Source organism: Python bivittatus, unplaced genomic scaffold (genome assembly GCF_059951505.1).
Source record: "Python bivittatus isolate LINGU-HERP-01145 unplaced genomic scaffold, Pbiv_v1 ctg000980_np1212, whole genome shotgun sequence".
NCBI lineage: Eukaryota > Metazoa > Chordata > Lepidosauria > Squamata > Pythonidae > Python > Python bivittatus.
This window is the reverse complement of record NW_028277125.1, coordinates 11,922,592-11,937,856: the sequence shown is the minus strand read 5'-3', so window position 1 is coordinate 11,937,856 and position 15,265 is coordinate 11,922,592. Positions and strand designations below refer to the sequence as shown.

Genomic DNA, 15,265 nt, shown 5'->3' with positions numbered 1-15,265 from the left:
GAAGACAGTCACTGTTATGTTCAACCCTTGTCCACCATGATCTTCATGGCAATCAGTCCTGTTCATCTGGCTGACTTCTGTGCTATTTGTTTGACCCATCAGTTCAACACATCCTTAAGGCAAAGCAAAATAGTAATTATTTAAAATGGATCGTCCTGATGTAAATTAGTTTGTTGGGTCAGGACTTGAATCTAAATCTATTGGTCTCGTCTAGAGATTTAGGAGCAGAACGTTCCGGGATCTTGAAGTAGTGTTTTTGTTTTGCAGAAATGCAATGCATTTTCAGTGCAATATCCACTTATCTGAAGGTCAGCGCCATTTTTGCTCCCTTCTGAAAAACTGCTATATTGGACAATATGCTGATGCTTTAGGTCAGTGTTTCTCAACCTTGGCAACTTTAAGATGTGTGGACTTCAACTCCCAGAATTCTCTCCATGCTGGCAGGGGAATTCTGGGAGTTGAAGTCCACACATCTTAAAGTTGCCAAGGTTGAGAAACACTGCTTTAGGTCAATCTCCAAAATAACTCAGTATAATTACCAAAAATAAAATTATGTGTTAAGCTATGGAATATTATACTTAGGATGTTTTGAAAAGCATGGCATTACCTTTTCTGATTTATTGAAGATGGGATGTAATGCCGACTAACATACAAGTCGTACCCCATCCCCATTTCAGTTAATGAAGGACAATATTTTGAGAAGTATTATTTGATCACCCACAGTAATATTTTTCAGTCACATAAATGGCTCATAATTACTGTTTTTCTTTTAATAACATTCCTTTTGTATGTGACTTTCCCTTCATTTTTTAAGCCTGATTTGTCAGTCCTGCAAAAGGTTTTATCTTCTTCAGAATTGCTGTCTGGAGATATTAATTATTTTCCTGGTTTGATGTTGTACTTTTTCAGGTTATTATGATGTGTCACTAAAATGGACCCATTAAGGATGAGTGATAGATATAGTGATTTCATTAGTGCCATCAATAATGCATTGCACTTACCTTTTAAGAATCTTTCTGAATGGATTACAGTGATTAAAGTATTATATTTACATGATCAAAATAGATAAGGTTGAAGAGAAATATTACGAAATGATTAGTCAACTGGAACTGGACTGATGTCATTTTAATAACATAATGAAAAAATTATGGTGTTTGCAATAGCATAAGCATCATCTGGAGAGCCTAATATAAACTTGCAACATAGCATTTTCTACACATATCACAATCCTGTCCCATAAATATAATCTCATTATTGCATATCAAGCTAGACCATTGTATGTATGTATGTATAAAGGAGACATTTACACCTTTATTTTGAAGACATAAATCCTACCAGGACTGGCTCCCAATGACACTGGGATCAATGTCTCTGATTGTATGGTGCTTTGTCTTCCCAAATATTTTTTCATCTTTGCTATAACAAAATTCTGCATCTGATAATTCTTGAAGGTGGAAATGTAAACCTATCTGAGGACTTCTGGGGGAGGTATGGCGAACTGAAGACAGCTCTGTGAAAGTGAAGCCAACAACTGTGGCAAAGACCAAGGAACCAGTGAGTAGACTGGTTCCTTGGAAACTCTCTAGATAAAGAGAGGATGGGAGAACACCCACATGTGCTGCTGCTCCTCATGAGGAGACCTCAGGACAGTGGTTTGCTGTGGGTTTGAGCACTAGGAGACATTGGTATTAGTCATCTTGCTTGCAACCACGGCGGAGACTTTTAAAGGACACTAACCTCACTTTCTAATCACTTTTGCAAATTGCTCATTAACTACTTCTTAGCTATTAGAGACCTTTGGACTGACAAGTCTGAAAACACCAGTGAGTCTGCTTTCAATCCTAAATGAAAGAAATTTTTAATCATAAGCTTAAGAATTTAAGGAATCTGAAATAAACAGTAAAAAGCTTAATAAGATATTGATCTCACATAGTTATATATGGACTAAGAATCCAGATAAAACTGGAATATTAAAACTTTTACATTAAAATTTTGGAATGAATGACAAAGAACAAGCAGCTTCTTGTGGGAAATAGCTCCTGTTTTGGTTTTTACAAGACATAACAAAGATAAGCAACTTCATGATTTCAAAACTTGAACACTAGAGGGGACTAACGATTTGAGGTAGAGGAAAGATATACAGGCCTGTAAAATGATGCAAAGCATTATAACAATAAAAATACTGAAGGAGACTTTTGAAAAATGGAATCAGAAAATAGTAGCCACAATATCAGCAATGTCAATAATGATGGCTGCTTCTATGGATGGATTAGGTCCAAAAGATGTTATTGAAGAAATGACAGATGTAGAACAAGTTTTATCTGACAAGATAGTGATGGTATTGAAAGTGGATTTACAACTGACAGGCCAAGATAATGATTTAAAAAAGGATGTTTCACTGAATCTACAAAAGAAACTGATTGAGGTTTTATAATGTAAAAGGGAAATGCAAATGATAAACCAAGAGAGTGACCTGGCTAATTTTTTTTCCTGCTGGATTTAGAAAAAAGGCTTGTTAAAGCCTTGAAGAACTCTGTGTGATGGGACAAGGAATAAATGAAAAGAAATCAAATCCTATGATAATATTTTAATGAACTGAAAATTAAGACTGTTAAAAGGAAGGAATATAAAGTTGGTTTATTTGATCAAGGTTGTTACTTCTGGCTACTTATTATGGACTGAAAAGATGATGTTTTATGGATTTGTTTACAGATAAGAGATGGGATATGGGATGAAGAGATAAATGTTTGTAACTCTAGAGAGGGTGAAGAGTTACTAATTTTTTTTATACTTGGGATAAAGATTGGAAGTCACTTCTTTATGTATTTCTTTTCTCTTTCTTTATTTCACACTTTTCCTTTTCATTCTTCTTTCTTTACTTTTTCTTTCTTTGCACTTTTTACTCTCTCTTTTTACTTTCCTTTCTGTCTCTGAGTTTAGTTTGTATTAGTTTTTATTACTGTAATTAAAATAATTCATATATATATATATATATATATATATATATATATAGTCAAAATCCACATCCTAATTGCACAAACATATCCACTGTGTTCTGTATGAGAAGCAGAGGTAAATCACAGTGCTTTAATGCTGTATATTATACAGTAAAGAAAATGCAAGACAGTAGTTTTCATAAATATTTCCAAGTATATATTACTATTTACCTCTTTCCCCCAACTCACGTTATTTGGAGAATAATCTTGTCTGTATTTCTTTTAGACATCTGACTCCCATCTTGAACCCACCTTACGTTGCTGTGGCCATCCAATGTATATAGTCGAGAAAAAGGATTATGGATTACTTTGTAGCAGCCTGATTTATTTTTTAAACTAAATCTAAAATTTAGACCATCCTGAAAATAAAAACTTGTGATACTTTGTGATAGGGCTGTGCTGTGTTTTCTAAGGCTTCACTTTTTCAAGGACACTAGCAAAGCACTGTTTCAAAGCACAACCAAGTGCCACAGCGGTTGTATACACTGAAGCCGAACTGGAGTCTCACATCAAAATGAAATGCCTCGTTGCCCTCTCCTGACCACACAACAGATGGGTCATTATGCCTCCATGAAACACTTCACCACATCAAAGCAGTTCACCACACCCACCATAAGGCAAAGACCTCATCAAGGTGGAACAGGCTCATCCATGCAAGCCTAATGCTTTAAGGTGTTTCAAGGTGTGTCTCCTTGACCCTATTAACCTGCGTACTAATAGGTGACAATTATGGAAAGTTTAGAAGTACAGTGATCTAATCACTCCAGGTATCCACACTGAAGTGCCTATAGCACATTTATCATGTGATACAGAACATCTAATGTTCACTTTCTGCATCTCCAGTTAAAAGAACCCTAAAGAGAAATTCTAAAAGTGACCACTTTGCAAGATGTTGAGGAGTCACCGGTATTTAAAGAAGACTAGGTGGCCATTATGCTTATCTTCCATGTGTAAATTCATCAGCTCTGCCATTAGAAAGTATATACTAGATTTGTATATCATTCTAGCAAATATTGCCATTGGTCTTGTGGAATTTTTCTTTTTGGTGTCCCTTCTTTCCTGAATATATTTTGTTTAAGTCCCATTACTAGAAATTAGAGCTGAGACAAAATTAGCCAGTTTTCCAATAAATTCCAACTCTTTTTCAGCACATTCTCAGCACTGCATGGAAAAAAAAGTTTGCTTATTTGTTTACAATGATCATTTTCAGAGGATCTCATATGTCTTAAGTAACATCATTATGTACTTATGTTTCATTCACAATCTAACATTAAAAAAGAAAAATAGCCACCTCCAATGAATTAATAGGATTGTTCTGATTGACCAAGAGCAAAATTGGTCCTCCTGTTATAGAAGATGAAGTGGCAAATGCTGAGGAATGGGAAGCAGGGTTGAGGTATTGGAAGACAGAGTTCTCCTTGCTACATAGCTGTTCCAATGTGTTCTAAGCTTGGCTGTTTCCCATAGATGTGGTGAAGGAAGTTGTTCTCTCAGTGTTTTGCCAATCCAGTTGGCTTATTTACAGAAATTTACTTTCCTCATGGACAGTTGGTTTTATGAGATTGCTTTTTCCAGCCTTAAATTTGCACATAACTATGTGATTTCTGTTTTAAAAGTAAACATGCACGTTAAAATATATGCATGCTTGTTTATGTGGATTTCTCTTAAGGTATACAATTTCTCTTAAGGCATAAAATTCTCTTCAAGTTTACAGTTTTGCCTTTCATGTTCTCTGCTGTAATATGTTTTGTAAACCATTTTTACTAATACACATCATTTGGTAGACAGTTTCCCAATGCATATATCTTTGGGCAAATATTCTTACTGGAGAACTCAATTTCACCATGTGGATATTTCCATCAAAGTATTACTGTGTTTCAGTACCAGCTTTGTATCCAGAACTGCAAATGGGAACAGTCTGCATTGAAAATAATCCAAAACAAATTTCTTCCAGTCCATAGGAAGAAACCTAATCCATAGGTCAGAACTTGCATTCTCATTTTGGACTTCTTCTCTCATCTTGCTACAGTGATGTACGTATTGATATGCAAGAAGAGTTCTGAAGCAATAAGATATTTAAATGCTACTGTTATGAAAGTCCCAATGCCTTTGGGGAGGTAACCATTTCTGTTTTTGCAGCTATAAAGGAACCATTTCAAAGTGCACTTACCAAGTTGCCATTTATCCTGAACTTTTTTTTATTTGTTAGCCAACTCTTCTCTCTTCAAATGGTAATTAGATGGCTCTGATAGTAATCTGCAGAAAATACTGTCTGGTAGTCTTCTGGGTGAATATCACTAGCAGTTTTATTACTAATTTGGAGTTGCCACTGGGCTTGTCATGTAATTAAGTTACTAATGGAGTGTCTTGGCAAAGCTGCTTTCTTTTGTTGTTGTTTTTCCCTCCCCTTTCCATTCATTTTATGAAATCTTTTTTTGTATGTTTGAGGATAAAGCTATACCTATGATCGCTCACCAACCTTTTAGATATGTTTTAATTGTTTTCCAACTTCACACACTTTGGTTCACAACCAAAGATGCCTCTGGGTAGAGATTTATATGATATTTACATACTGCTTTAATTAAAGTAATGATTACACCTGCTTTAAGATAATATTTATTACCTACTGCTAAACAGAAACACAATGACTAGTGGAAACCTTCTGCATAGAGGTTGCTTTTAAAAAGATGCTTCATTTTGCAGTACTTTAAATAAAGTTGCTCAAAGTATTAATTATGGAAGTGCTTGACTGGGACATTTTATTAACGCAGAAAACAACCAGGCAGAATACCATGGAAGAGTTGCTTCATGGAAGTCTTTCTTATGCCTCCAACAGTTGTGCTAATATTATAACCAACTGGTGAGGGCTGGTCACATAGATCTTTCTCATGTGATCAACATCACACCATCAAAATTTGATCCGACAATTTGGGGATCACTGAGAATTCCAGAAGCTGAAGTCCATACAGTTAAAGCTTGTCCAAGTTGGCCTGACTCTAAAAATAGCTCACCGATAGTTTGAATAAATAATAAGCAACACTGACCCACAATAACTAATCAAAATACAATGTTCTATTTGTTGAACAAAACAAAGGATGAGGCATATCAGTTTGACACTGTGTGAAAGCTTGCTATTTGCATAGAACATTCTTTTGAACATTTGCCTCTTGTCATGTGACATACCAAACTGGTTACAGACGTCTCCTCTGCATGAAGGAGAAAATGTGAAGAGCAAAATCTGTCAGGAACTGCCTGTTCAATTTGAATGGGATATTTATTAAGCAAAAATGCAGCTGTAGGTGAAATATTAAAACTCATTCAAGAGTTGAGCCAATTATTCCATTATGGAGATTACAGAAGTTGCACTGTCCCAGGCATATCTTTCCCCTTTTAAGGAAGCAATATTTTTTAAAAAAATCATTGCTCGATCACTGAAACAGCAAAGTAAAATTGCACAAAGGGGAGAAAGACATCCCAGTGAAGAGTAAGGTCTATTGAAGTTGGGCTGTGGATGTTCTTCTCAAGGAGAAAGCATTCCTAGCTACAAGAGGGTTGTCATGAGTTGATGTTGTGATTTATAGTTCATCCTCCTTGATGATGCTTGTAGACATATAATTATGGAACAATGAAGGGGCAAATTTCTGGGAAATCAGACAAAATGTATACATTCAACTTCTGAGCTTGCCAAGGATTAGTATTAATGGTAGATAATGTTTGTAATTTGTAAAATATAGCTGCCACCTGGAGGCATCATTGATTATTTCAGGTGGATCTTTATATATCTGTTTTCATCTGCTTGAGTCAGGCATTTACTGTTTTCCTTGGTTCTTTTTTAGAAACATCCTTTATCGACTAGATGAAAGGACACACCAATTTTCAGTATTACTGGAGGCTGGAGAGCACTGGAAGCTACATCGGTCAAATGAGACCCTTCAAGCTATCTTGTCAAAAGTGTTCAACAGTTTCAATTCAGCTCAGGTTTGTTTCAAAGCAGGACTTGAAGTCTTTGAGGCCACCTCAATGGGAAGCAAATGAGAAGCTTGGCTTTTTCGCATCTGCACGTACACCACTAAGAACTTTGTTTACATTTTCCAGAGGAAGACTTTGGGTTGGACCTGAAATGATATAGGGTTGAAATCTTTCTTTGATTTCTCACCTTTAAAAAAGGAATCCTTGCTTCAAGGTACTATATTGTATATCTAGATAATGCTAAAGCAGCCTTTTGCACTGTTGACAATTTATTGCATATTTCTATTTTGGAATGTGTGTGTGTGAGGAGGTCTATGTGATGATAGATAGATGGTAGATAGAGAATCAAATCAGGAAGATTTGCAATTTGATAACTAGAAACTAATTCCACACAAGTGATTCAAACTGGCAGAAGAGGTTGAGGAGCTGTATATTTCCTGTAAGAGCCCGCTGCATTTCTAATTGTACACAGAGGAGATGTGGAAGAGTCCATCCGACCTCCATCAACTTCCTATATGGAGCACCCGAGCTTCCATCTATTCACCTACTTGCACTTTTTTGTCATGTGTGGCTACCATGTTTTTAAATATAAGGCCAACATGCAGTATATTGACTAGCATTTGCCAAATGTCACCATTCTGCCATAAAAGCTATTCCTGAAACATTCATTTAAAATTATCTTGCCATGTGGCATTGGGTATTTCGGTTCAACAACAGTAACAATCCCACCCATTTGTGGATTTAAGCCATGAAATCTGATAATGGGTGGTTGTTCATGGATGTTTTCAGATTTCAAAGGACACCTGATTTACCAACACTTGATTGCTGACTTGCAAGTGAACTTTTATTGAGCTGGATCTCCTGTGGAGGACTCAAGATTAAGCAGAGTAAAAAAAATAATAATAAATGAAATGTTATGATGTTATCCTAGTAGAAACAAGAGCAGTCATATTTTCTTACCATTTAGGCACAGTGGCCATATTACTCATGTGCAGGTCTGTAAGAAAATTACAGACCAGTCATTGTGTATGAGACAGTCTATCTACAGTATAATCCCTAACTACAGCCAGGTAGGAACATGCACTGGACACCAAGCTGATGAGATATTGTAGGTAGCTACAGATGAAAACTGTAACTATTACACCGGCCAGGAAATTGAAATTAAAATGTGTCTTGACAGCATCTTGCTGAAGGTCTCCCAGAAAAGAGTAAGGGATGGGCAAAAAGAGTCAAGATATTCAAGGAGCCTACTACAATGGATGCAACTGAAAATACAGTTGCCTCCCCATTCTGTTTCTGAAACCAGAGACACATAGACATCAAAGCACATACTTTCCCATCAAGGTCATAGCCCTTATTATGCATATGCTGAAAGCAATAACTTTCTTTATTGTGTGACAGGTAACATTGCATTCCAATGCCTTTATTAATTCACCTGTGAGTTAAATATTAGGTTCATGCAGGTGTCTGGATTTGAAAGGGAGAGGGTGATTTGAAATATGCATGGGTGCTCATATCACATCTGTTGGCACCTCTTTAAATCAAACATGACACAGCTGCTTTAAGAAACTGACAACAGGTTGTTGTTGTTCAGTCGTTAAGTCGTGTCCGACTCTTCATGACCCGATGAACCATATCACGCCAGGCCTTCCTGTCCTTCACTGCCTCCCTGAGTTTGCTCAGTTTCATGCTCATTGCTTCAGTGATGCTATCTAACCATCTCATCCTCTGCCGTCCTCTTCTCCTTTTGCCTTCAATCTTTCCCAGCATCAGGGTCTTTTCCAAAGAGTCCTCTCTTCGCATTAGGTGACCAAAGTATCTGAGCTTGAGCTTCATTATCAATCCTTCCAATGAGCAGTCAGGGTTGATTTCCTTTAAGATTGACTGGTTTGACCTCCTAGCAGTCCAGGGGACTCTTAAGAGTCTTCTCCAGCACCACAGTTCAAAGGCATCAATTCTTCGGCGCTCAGCCTTCTTTATGGTCCAGCTCTCACAGCCATACATTACTACTGGAAAAACCATAGCTTTGACTATGCGGATCTTTGTCAGCAAAGTGACGTCTCTGCTTTGTGATATGCTGTCTAGGTTTGCCATAGCTTTCCTCCATCCGTAGGATGCTCCAAATCCAGACCCACAGGTTCCGAATCACCTTTTTCCCCTTCAGATCCAGAACACTGAACAGCGCTATTAAGTTTAATGAGAGATTCTGTGAAGCCATAGCAAAGATTCCTGTCATGTGTGGGCTAAGCCCAGAAAGTATCACTTAACTAGCCACAAACTGGATGTGTGATTGATGTTGATGGGGAAACAGGCTTCCCAGAGGCTCCTGTTCAATAATCCAGGAAAACTAGTGGGATAGGATGCAAGAGAGATAAATGTGATAGCTAGCAAAGAAGAAGGAGAGAGAGAGAGAGAAGCAGAAAATCAGCCAGTAACCCATCCTCATTTTTCATATTATAATTTAAAGGAAAATCGCTTTTGTTTCATTTTCCATGTGGTAGGAACCTTCAGAATTCTGGATAAGAAGCTCCATTTAAATATAAATGAAATGAAGTTAAATTTATTTTTTGTCCTGCTCCCACATGCCACACATACATCAAGTAGTGCACTTATCTCAGAAAAGAATTGTGTGCCTCTTACTTAGCTTTTGAACGCAATTCATAACCATGGTTATTCAGAAGGAAGTTCCATTGATTTCAATGATATTTTCAGCTAAGTAAGAATCCTTAAGTTTGCATGCTTTGAATGAAATCTCTTCTGAGGCTTTTGGGTGGCATCAATAAAGCAGGATGATACTAAATCATATTAGGCAATGTCATTTGAATTCATTTTGGTATTGATTGGTAATAAATTCAGATTTCCCTTAAAATAATACTTCAACAGTCATCCAGATTCCTGAGGCATTCTTTGTTACTCTGTCATAAGTCAGATGCCATATTTAGCAAAACGAAAGCAGTGGTGAATAGTCCTAACAACCAGGAAACTTTATGGCTTATATATTTGTGTGTTTAAAGTGGATGAAAATGAAATTATAATAAATAAGCTAACATGATTTTTAGTGCATATTTTAGAGGGCTCATAAAAAAACGTAAACTACAATCAAGTCAGACAAGTAATAAGTATATCAGGGAGTTGGGACTTGGGCACTAAATTCATGATAGATTGTAAATTATTTTGAATAACTTAAGGGAAAAACTTAAAATCTATGGTTTATATGCCAGAACAGTTACAAAAACAGCCATAGGATCTTTCTTTCTCTCTCCTCCTCTCTCTCTCCTTAGTTCTTCATCCTAAGACATAAGAACAAAAGCATATTTATTAACCCACCCACCTACCTACCTACCTACTCACACATCACAGGAAACTTTGTTTAAGTCAGAGGCCAGCACACCTTCACTGAAGCATAAATTGGTTTATTGATCAGTGCTGGAAGCAGACAAGCCTCAAGAGAGGAGATATTATAGCCCCTTTTCATAAACTTTTGAAAATTAAATACATTTAATTTGGCTTTGATTCATTGATTGGGTTGCAGAATATATGTGTTAATGGGTGTAGGAATAGGTTTGGTAATGGATTTTTAGTACAGGGTACCTTTGAAAAGCAAAGGGTCAAAGAAACTACATCTGAAATTGATCCATTCCTCTAGCCATGACCTAAAAATCTTGAGTTAGATTTTAAACCTTTCTTGGCCTGGTTTGCATTCTTGTAGTTAGTACTTTCACTATCTTAAGCAAATATAAGATTCTGAGTATTCCTAGTGCCTAATTGATTATCACTGAACTATGTTTTTCTGCACATAAGAAACAGGCAAAATTTTCACCACACTGCTGTAGTGGCCAATCTCAGCATTTTTCCATACCCTGTAGATAATCCTGGCCTGGACAAATAAGTTTTGTTTTTTGTTTTTTGTTTTTTTTAACCAGTACTGAAGCCCAAGTGGTGGACTCATGGCCACCCCCAAGAAGGTCAAACTCTGCAAGATGTCAAGTGTGGTAATTTTGACCTCTCGCCACAGACAGCACTATTGCCTATGTATGTAGGTGGTTTGATGTTTGGGGGTTGTGGAGTCACTGTTTGCACTGTTCTTTCTTCAGATAAAGTAGTCCAGATTTTGAAGCCTGGTGCATCCATCACAGCTCTGTGGGATAGGATCTTCCCTATAGTGACCCCACAATTGTTTAACTTTGCCTTTAAGAAGACATTTGATGATTCATTAAGGTTATGATCATATGCCTGTCACTGGGATTTAGTATGGAACAGACATATGTAAGATTGTACTATAAAAATATTTCTACCATGGGCAAAAGTTACTGCTTGGATGTTGAATTTACTACTGTTCCTGATTGTCTTTAATTTCTTCTGATTACTTGATTTCCAGAGCTGCTGATTATGCATTTAAATGAGCCTAAATTGTATACTTTTCTTATAAAAGGATAAAGTCTCTTTCAAGTTCATCTTGACTTCTGTTGATATCACGGACACATTGGTGATTAGGTGACCTTGGGAGTCTTTGACTTTGAACTATATGGATTAAGTCAGCAGATGATACCACCTCGCTGACTTTGGTTGATCTCAAAAAACTGGTTGGGCCTGCATAGTACTTGGATGGAAGGAGAGGAGGGAGGGAGGGAGGGGGGAGAGAAAGAGAGAGAGAGAGAGAGAGAGAGAGACCCTAGAAAAAAGCAACAGGAAGCTACTTCAATATTGTTTTAAAAAAGATTAAGTGGCTGGCTGTTTCCATGTAGTCACTAGAGTCTGACTAAAAGGAGACTTTTACTTATAATTATTAACATATATATGGCAGAATATTAGACCAAGAAATAATAACAAGAAGGAAGGATTGCTGACTATTTAACTGCATAAACAATGTTAGCATAGAGGTTTTAGATGACTTAGTGTGCTTTAACATACAGGCTCCAAATTTGGCAGTCTGGCCATCTTGCTTAACAGAAGATTTATTGCGTAATTCTGTATATATTTACTGAGAGATAAATATCTCCAATTTCAATATGATTTATTTCTAAGGACACTTATTCATAAATAAGCTTATATGGCCTAAAGTGGGCCCTTCCTTCATTGGTGAGCCTGAGTGGGGAAATATGGGGGAAGGGCAAATAGCAATGGCAGCTTCATTGGGTAGTTGAGTGTAGTTGCCATTCACATTTCTTACAATCTCCAGGAGTGCTGCTTTTTTACTTTTGGAACAAATTTATACCATTATCCAGAAGTTATTGGTACAAAGACTTGATGTCCCAAACTTCCTTTTGAATAAGGAATGCTTGCAATATATTGCAGTGCTACACACTGCAGATAATGTGTAGCTTGACACAATACTGTATTGTGCAAAATGTTCAATTTCAGCTTAAAAACTAGTCCCTTATTGTATTCGCTAGTCTGGAGGACCATATGCTGGATCTCTCCGTCGATATCAGAAAGGCTGGCGTAGAAGATAACCCTAGTGCAGAGTGGAAGAATGCAAGGTTTGCCACTTTAATTTTTACATTAGCTTCAAATCTTACTGAGGTCGAGGAGTCTGTGTAGGGTCTATAATGTGATCCTCTCTTGAGCAGCAGAAATGCAAAGATGGTAGCATATCAAGCTAGTCCCTATCTCCTGTTTGGGAACACCTTTTTTTACTGACTCTAAAGTGTATTTCATATAATGCAATGGGATGATTTCCTTTACTGTCTCTTTATTATAGAGTTACTGTAGGAATGCAAGACACTAAACGGAAGGAGTAGGATGAGATTTTTTTAATAGCATTCCAAAGGTGCAATACGTCTGCTTGGTTGTTTGCAATATCATACTGGAAGCACTGGCTGGTTTGGAGAAGTTCATTCTACTTCTTTGAAAACACAGAAGGTTTTACAAAGCTGCCTTATTGCATATCTCTGAAAGGGGTAGCCATCTGGCCACTGGTAGCTTTTGACTTGATGTTAAACTTTGTTTCAGTATTGGTAAAGGAGTAGATTGGGTGTCATAACTTCCACAGATATAAAAATTATTGTTATAGCCATTGAGTTCAGTACCCCATTCACAACTCTCAAGACAGGTGGCATTTAAGGCAAAGGGTGCTTAAACCATATGAGGAGCTGGTTGATGTACTGGTTCCCCCTTCCATCCAGAAAACAGGGGTGGCATGAGGAGAAGACATCGCAAATCAGAACCACAAGGGAAGGGAATGAATCTTTCCCTCCTTTTGTTATTTCTCAGCTAAAATGTTTCCCAAATGTTCTTTGCCCTCAAAGATAGCATTTGCAGTAAACAGCATCTTTAGAGAAAATGGAAGACACCAGGGGAGGATTTTGGCAGGAAAATACCATGGAGGAAAAAAATGTCCTTTGTCATATCAAAACAGACTCTACATTGTTTCTAAAAAAATGAAAGGAACTAGTTCAATCACAGTTTAAATATGAGCACTTCAGATCACTTGTAGCTTGGCCTTAACTATGCAATTAAAACATTGACCTATCCTACTGAAACAAGCTGGGTGATAAATGCTTTCAGTGTTCTGAGACCTTCATGGATCAGTTTTTCAGAGTTACATTTGCATGGTTCTCTGTAGGATATTGCCACTTATTTCATACTTGGAGGTGTGCTTACAAAGTGAGAAAATGAAGGTGACCAAGTATAGTCCATAGGCTGCCAGTTGACCATGCACAGATCCCCTATAAACCCATTTTCCTTTTCTTTATGAGAGAGGTTTGGGATAGATATAGTGGTTGTTTCTGCAGCTCATCAACTCTTAGCTGGTTTCATCCAATTTGCCTGTTCCTTTTTTCTCACACATAGATCCGCATACTGAAATTGGGGGGCGGGGGTGTCAAAAGGGGAGGATTAAGCAAGCAGCAAGCTCTGGCACTTTTGTACACATGTTGTGACTTGCATGCATGTAGGAACAGCCAAATTTGCACTATGACACTGCAACACTGCCTTCATAATTTTAATGAAAGTGTTGCATCCTGCATGTGCCTCTGGCCCTGTCTCTGTGTTATCAGACCATTACTGGGGTGGGAGGAGTGCTTTTATTTATTTAATAAAGCAGAAGACAAAAAAATAGTAGGAAGGAAGGAAGGAAGGAAGGAAGGAAGGAAGGAAGGAAGGAAGGAAGGAAGGAAGGAAGGAAGGAAGGAAGGAAGGAAGAGCTATCTATCTCTATTCATGCATATTTGTATATGAAATTTTATACTATAGTTTCAAGAAAGGATTACCATACTTTATATTTCATTGTAATTGTCCATACATATCAGATTATTAGTGATCACAAAGCTCACCATGAAATGAGGGTTGCAAGTGCCTGGCTACCTGGACACCAGCTTGTGCTGCAACTTTGTCAGGGCAAAGAATCAGAGAGATAGATGGTAGCTGATTATATCCCTATCCAACCTTCCTGAAGTCAAGCGAAAGAGCTAGTTTGGTCCAGTGGTTATGGCACCAGGCTAGAAAGCTGGAGACTGTGAGTTCTAGTCCCACCTTAGGCATGAAAGCCGCTGGGTGACTTTGGGCCAGTCCCTCTCTCTCAGCCCAACTCACCTCACAGGGTGGTGGCTGTGGGGAAAATAGGAGGAGGAAGGAATATTAGGTATGTTTGCCTCCTTGAGTTATTTATAAAATTATAAAGGCAGGATAAAAAATCTATTAAAAAAGTTGATTGCATTCATGGACTTGATTAGAGGCACAATAAGAAAATGTCCCTCCCCTTCCCTTCCCTTCCCTTCCCTTCCCTTCCCTTCCCTTCCCTTCCCTTCCCTTCCCTTCCCTTCCCTTCCCTTCCCTTCCCTTCCCTTCCCTTCCCAACAGAATAAAACTAAAAATGGTGGCTTTCCATATATACCTCTTGAAAGTCAATGCATGATAAATTCATACTGTGTGCTATATAATTGGTATCCTGCAGTGGGATACAGGAATAATTAATGCTGTTCCCCTGAGAGATTCTCATGATTTGTCTTGCACAAGGAGAGAAATATATGCAGTTTGAAACATTTATGAAAAACAGCACTACTTTCTTTCAGTAAAATGGACATGACCAAGAAACTATGAGCACATCACTTTCATCCTTACTTCTTGTCACTGTTTTCCTAGTTTGTTTATCCACATACATAGCTGCAAAAAAAAACTACTTAATGGACTTTGATGCATTCTCATATTCATATCTAACCGTGATATTGTGATTTGTACAAAGTGGTTAACATAGCACAGAGATTCCATTAAAAACAGACTATCTTCCACATTGGTTCTCTCTCCCCTCCAAATAACGCCTAGTTTCCCCCACTTGGTATATGACAATGGCTACAGTGCAA

The 15,265-nt window shown here is 37.5% G+C and overlaps 1 protein-coding gene across 2 annotated transcripts in view; it reads left to right on the top strand.

Annotated features, from left to right (window-relative positions):
- The window catches only part of NAALADL2 (N-acetylated alpha-linked acidic dipeptidase like 2), a 774,686-nt gene extending 763,117 nt beyond the window's left edge, over positions 1-11,569 (top strand). For both annotated transcript variants that reach the window (XM_088131936.1, XM_088131935.1), the window contains one exon: positions 6,833-11,569. In XM_088131936.1, the coding sequence (XP_087988062.1) occupies positions 6,833-7,031 (199 nt within the window). In that variant the 3' untranslated portion in view covers positions 7,032-11,569. The remainder of the gene's footprint in view (positions 1-6,832) is intronic.
- Positions 11,570-15,265: the final 3,696 nt, after the last annotated feature.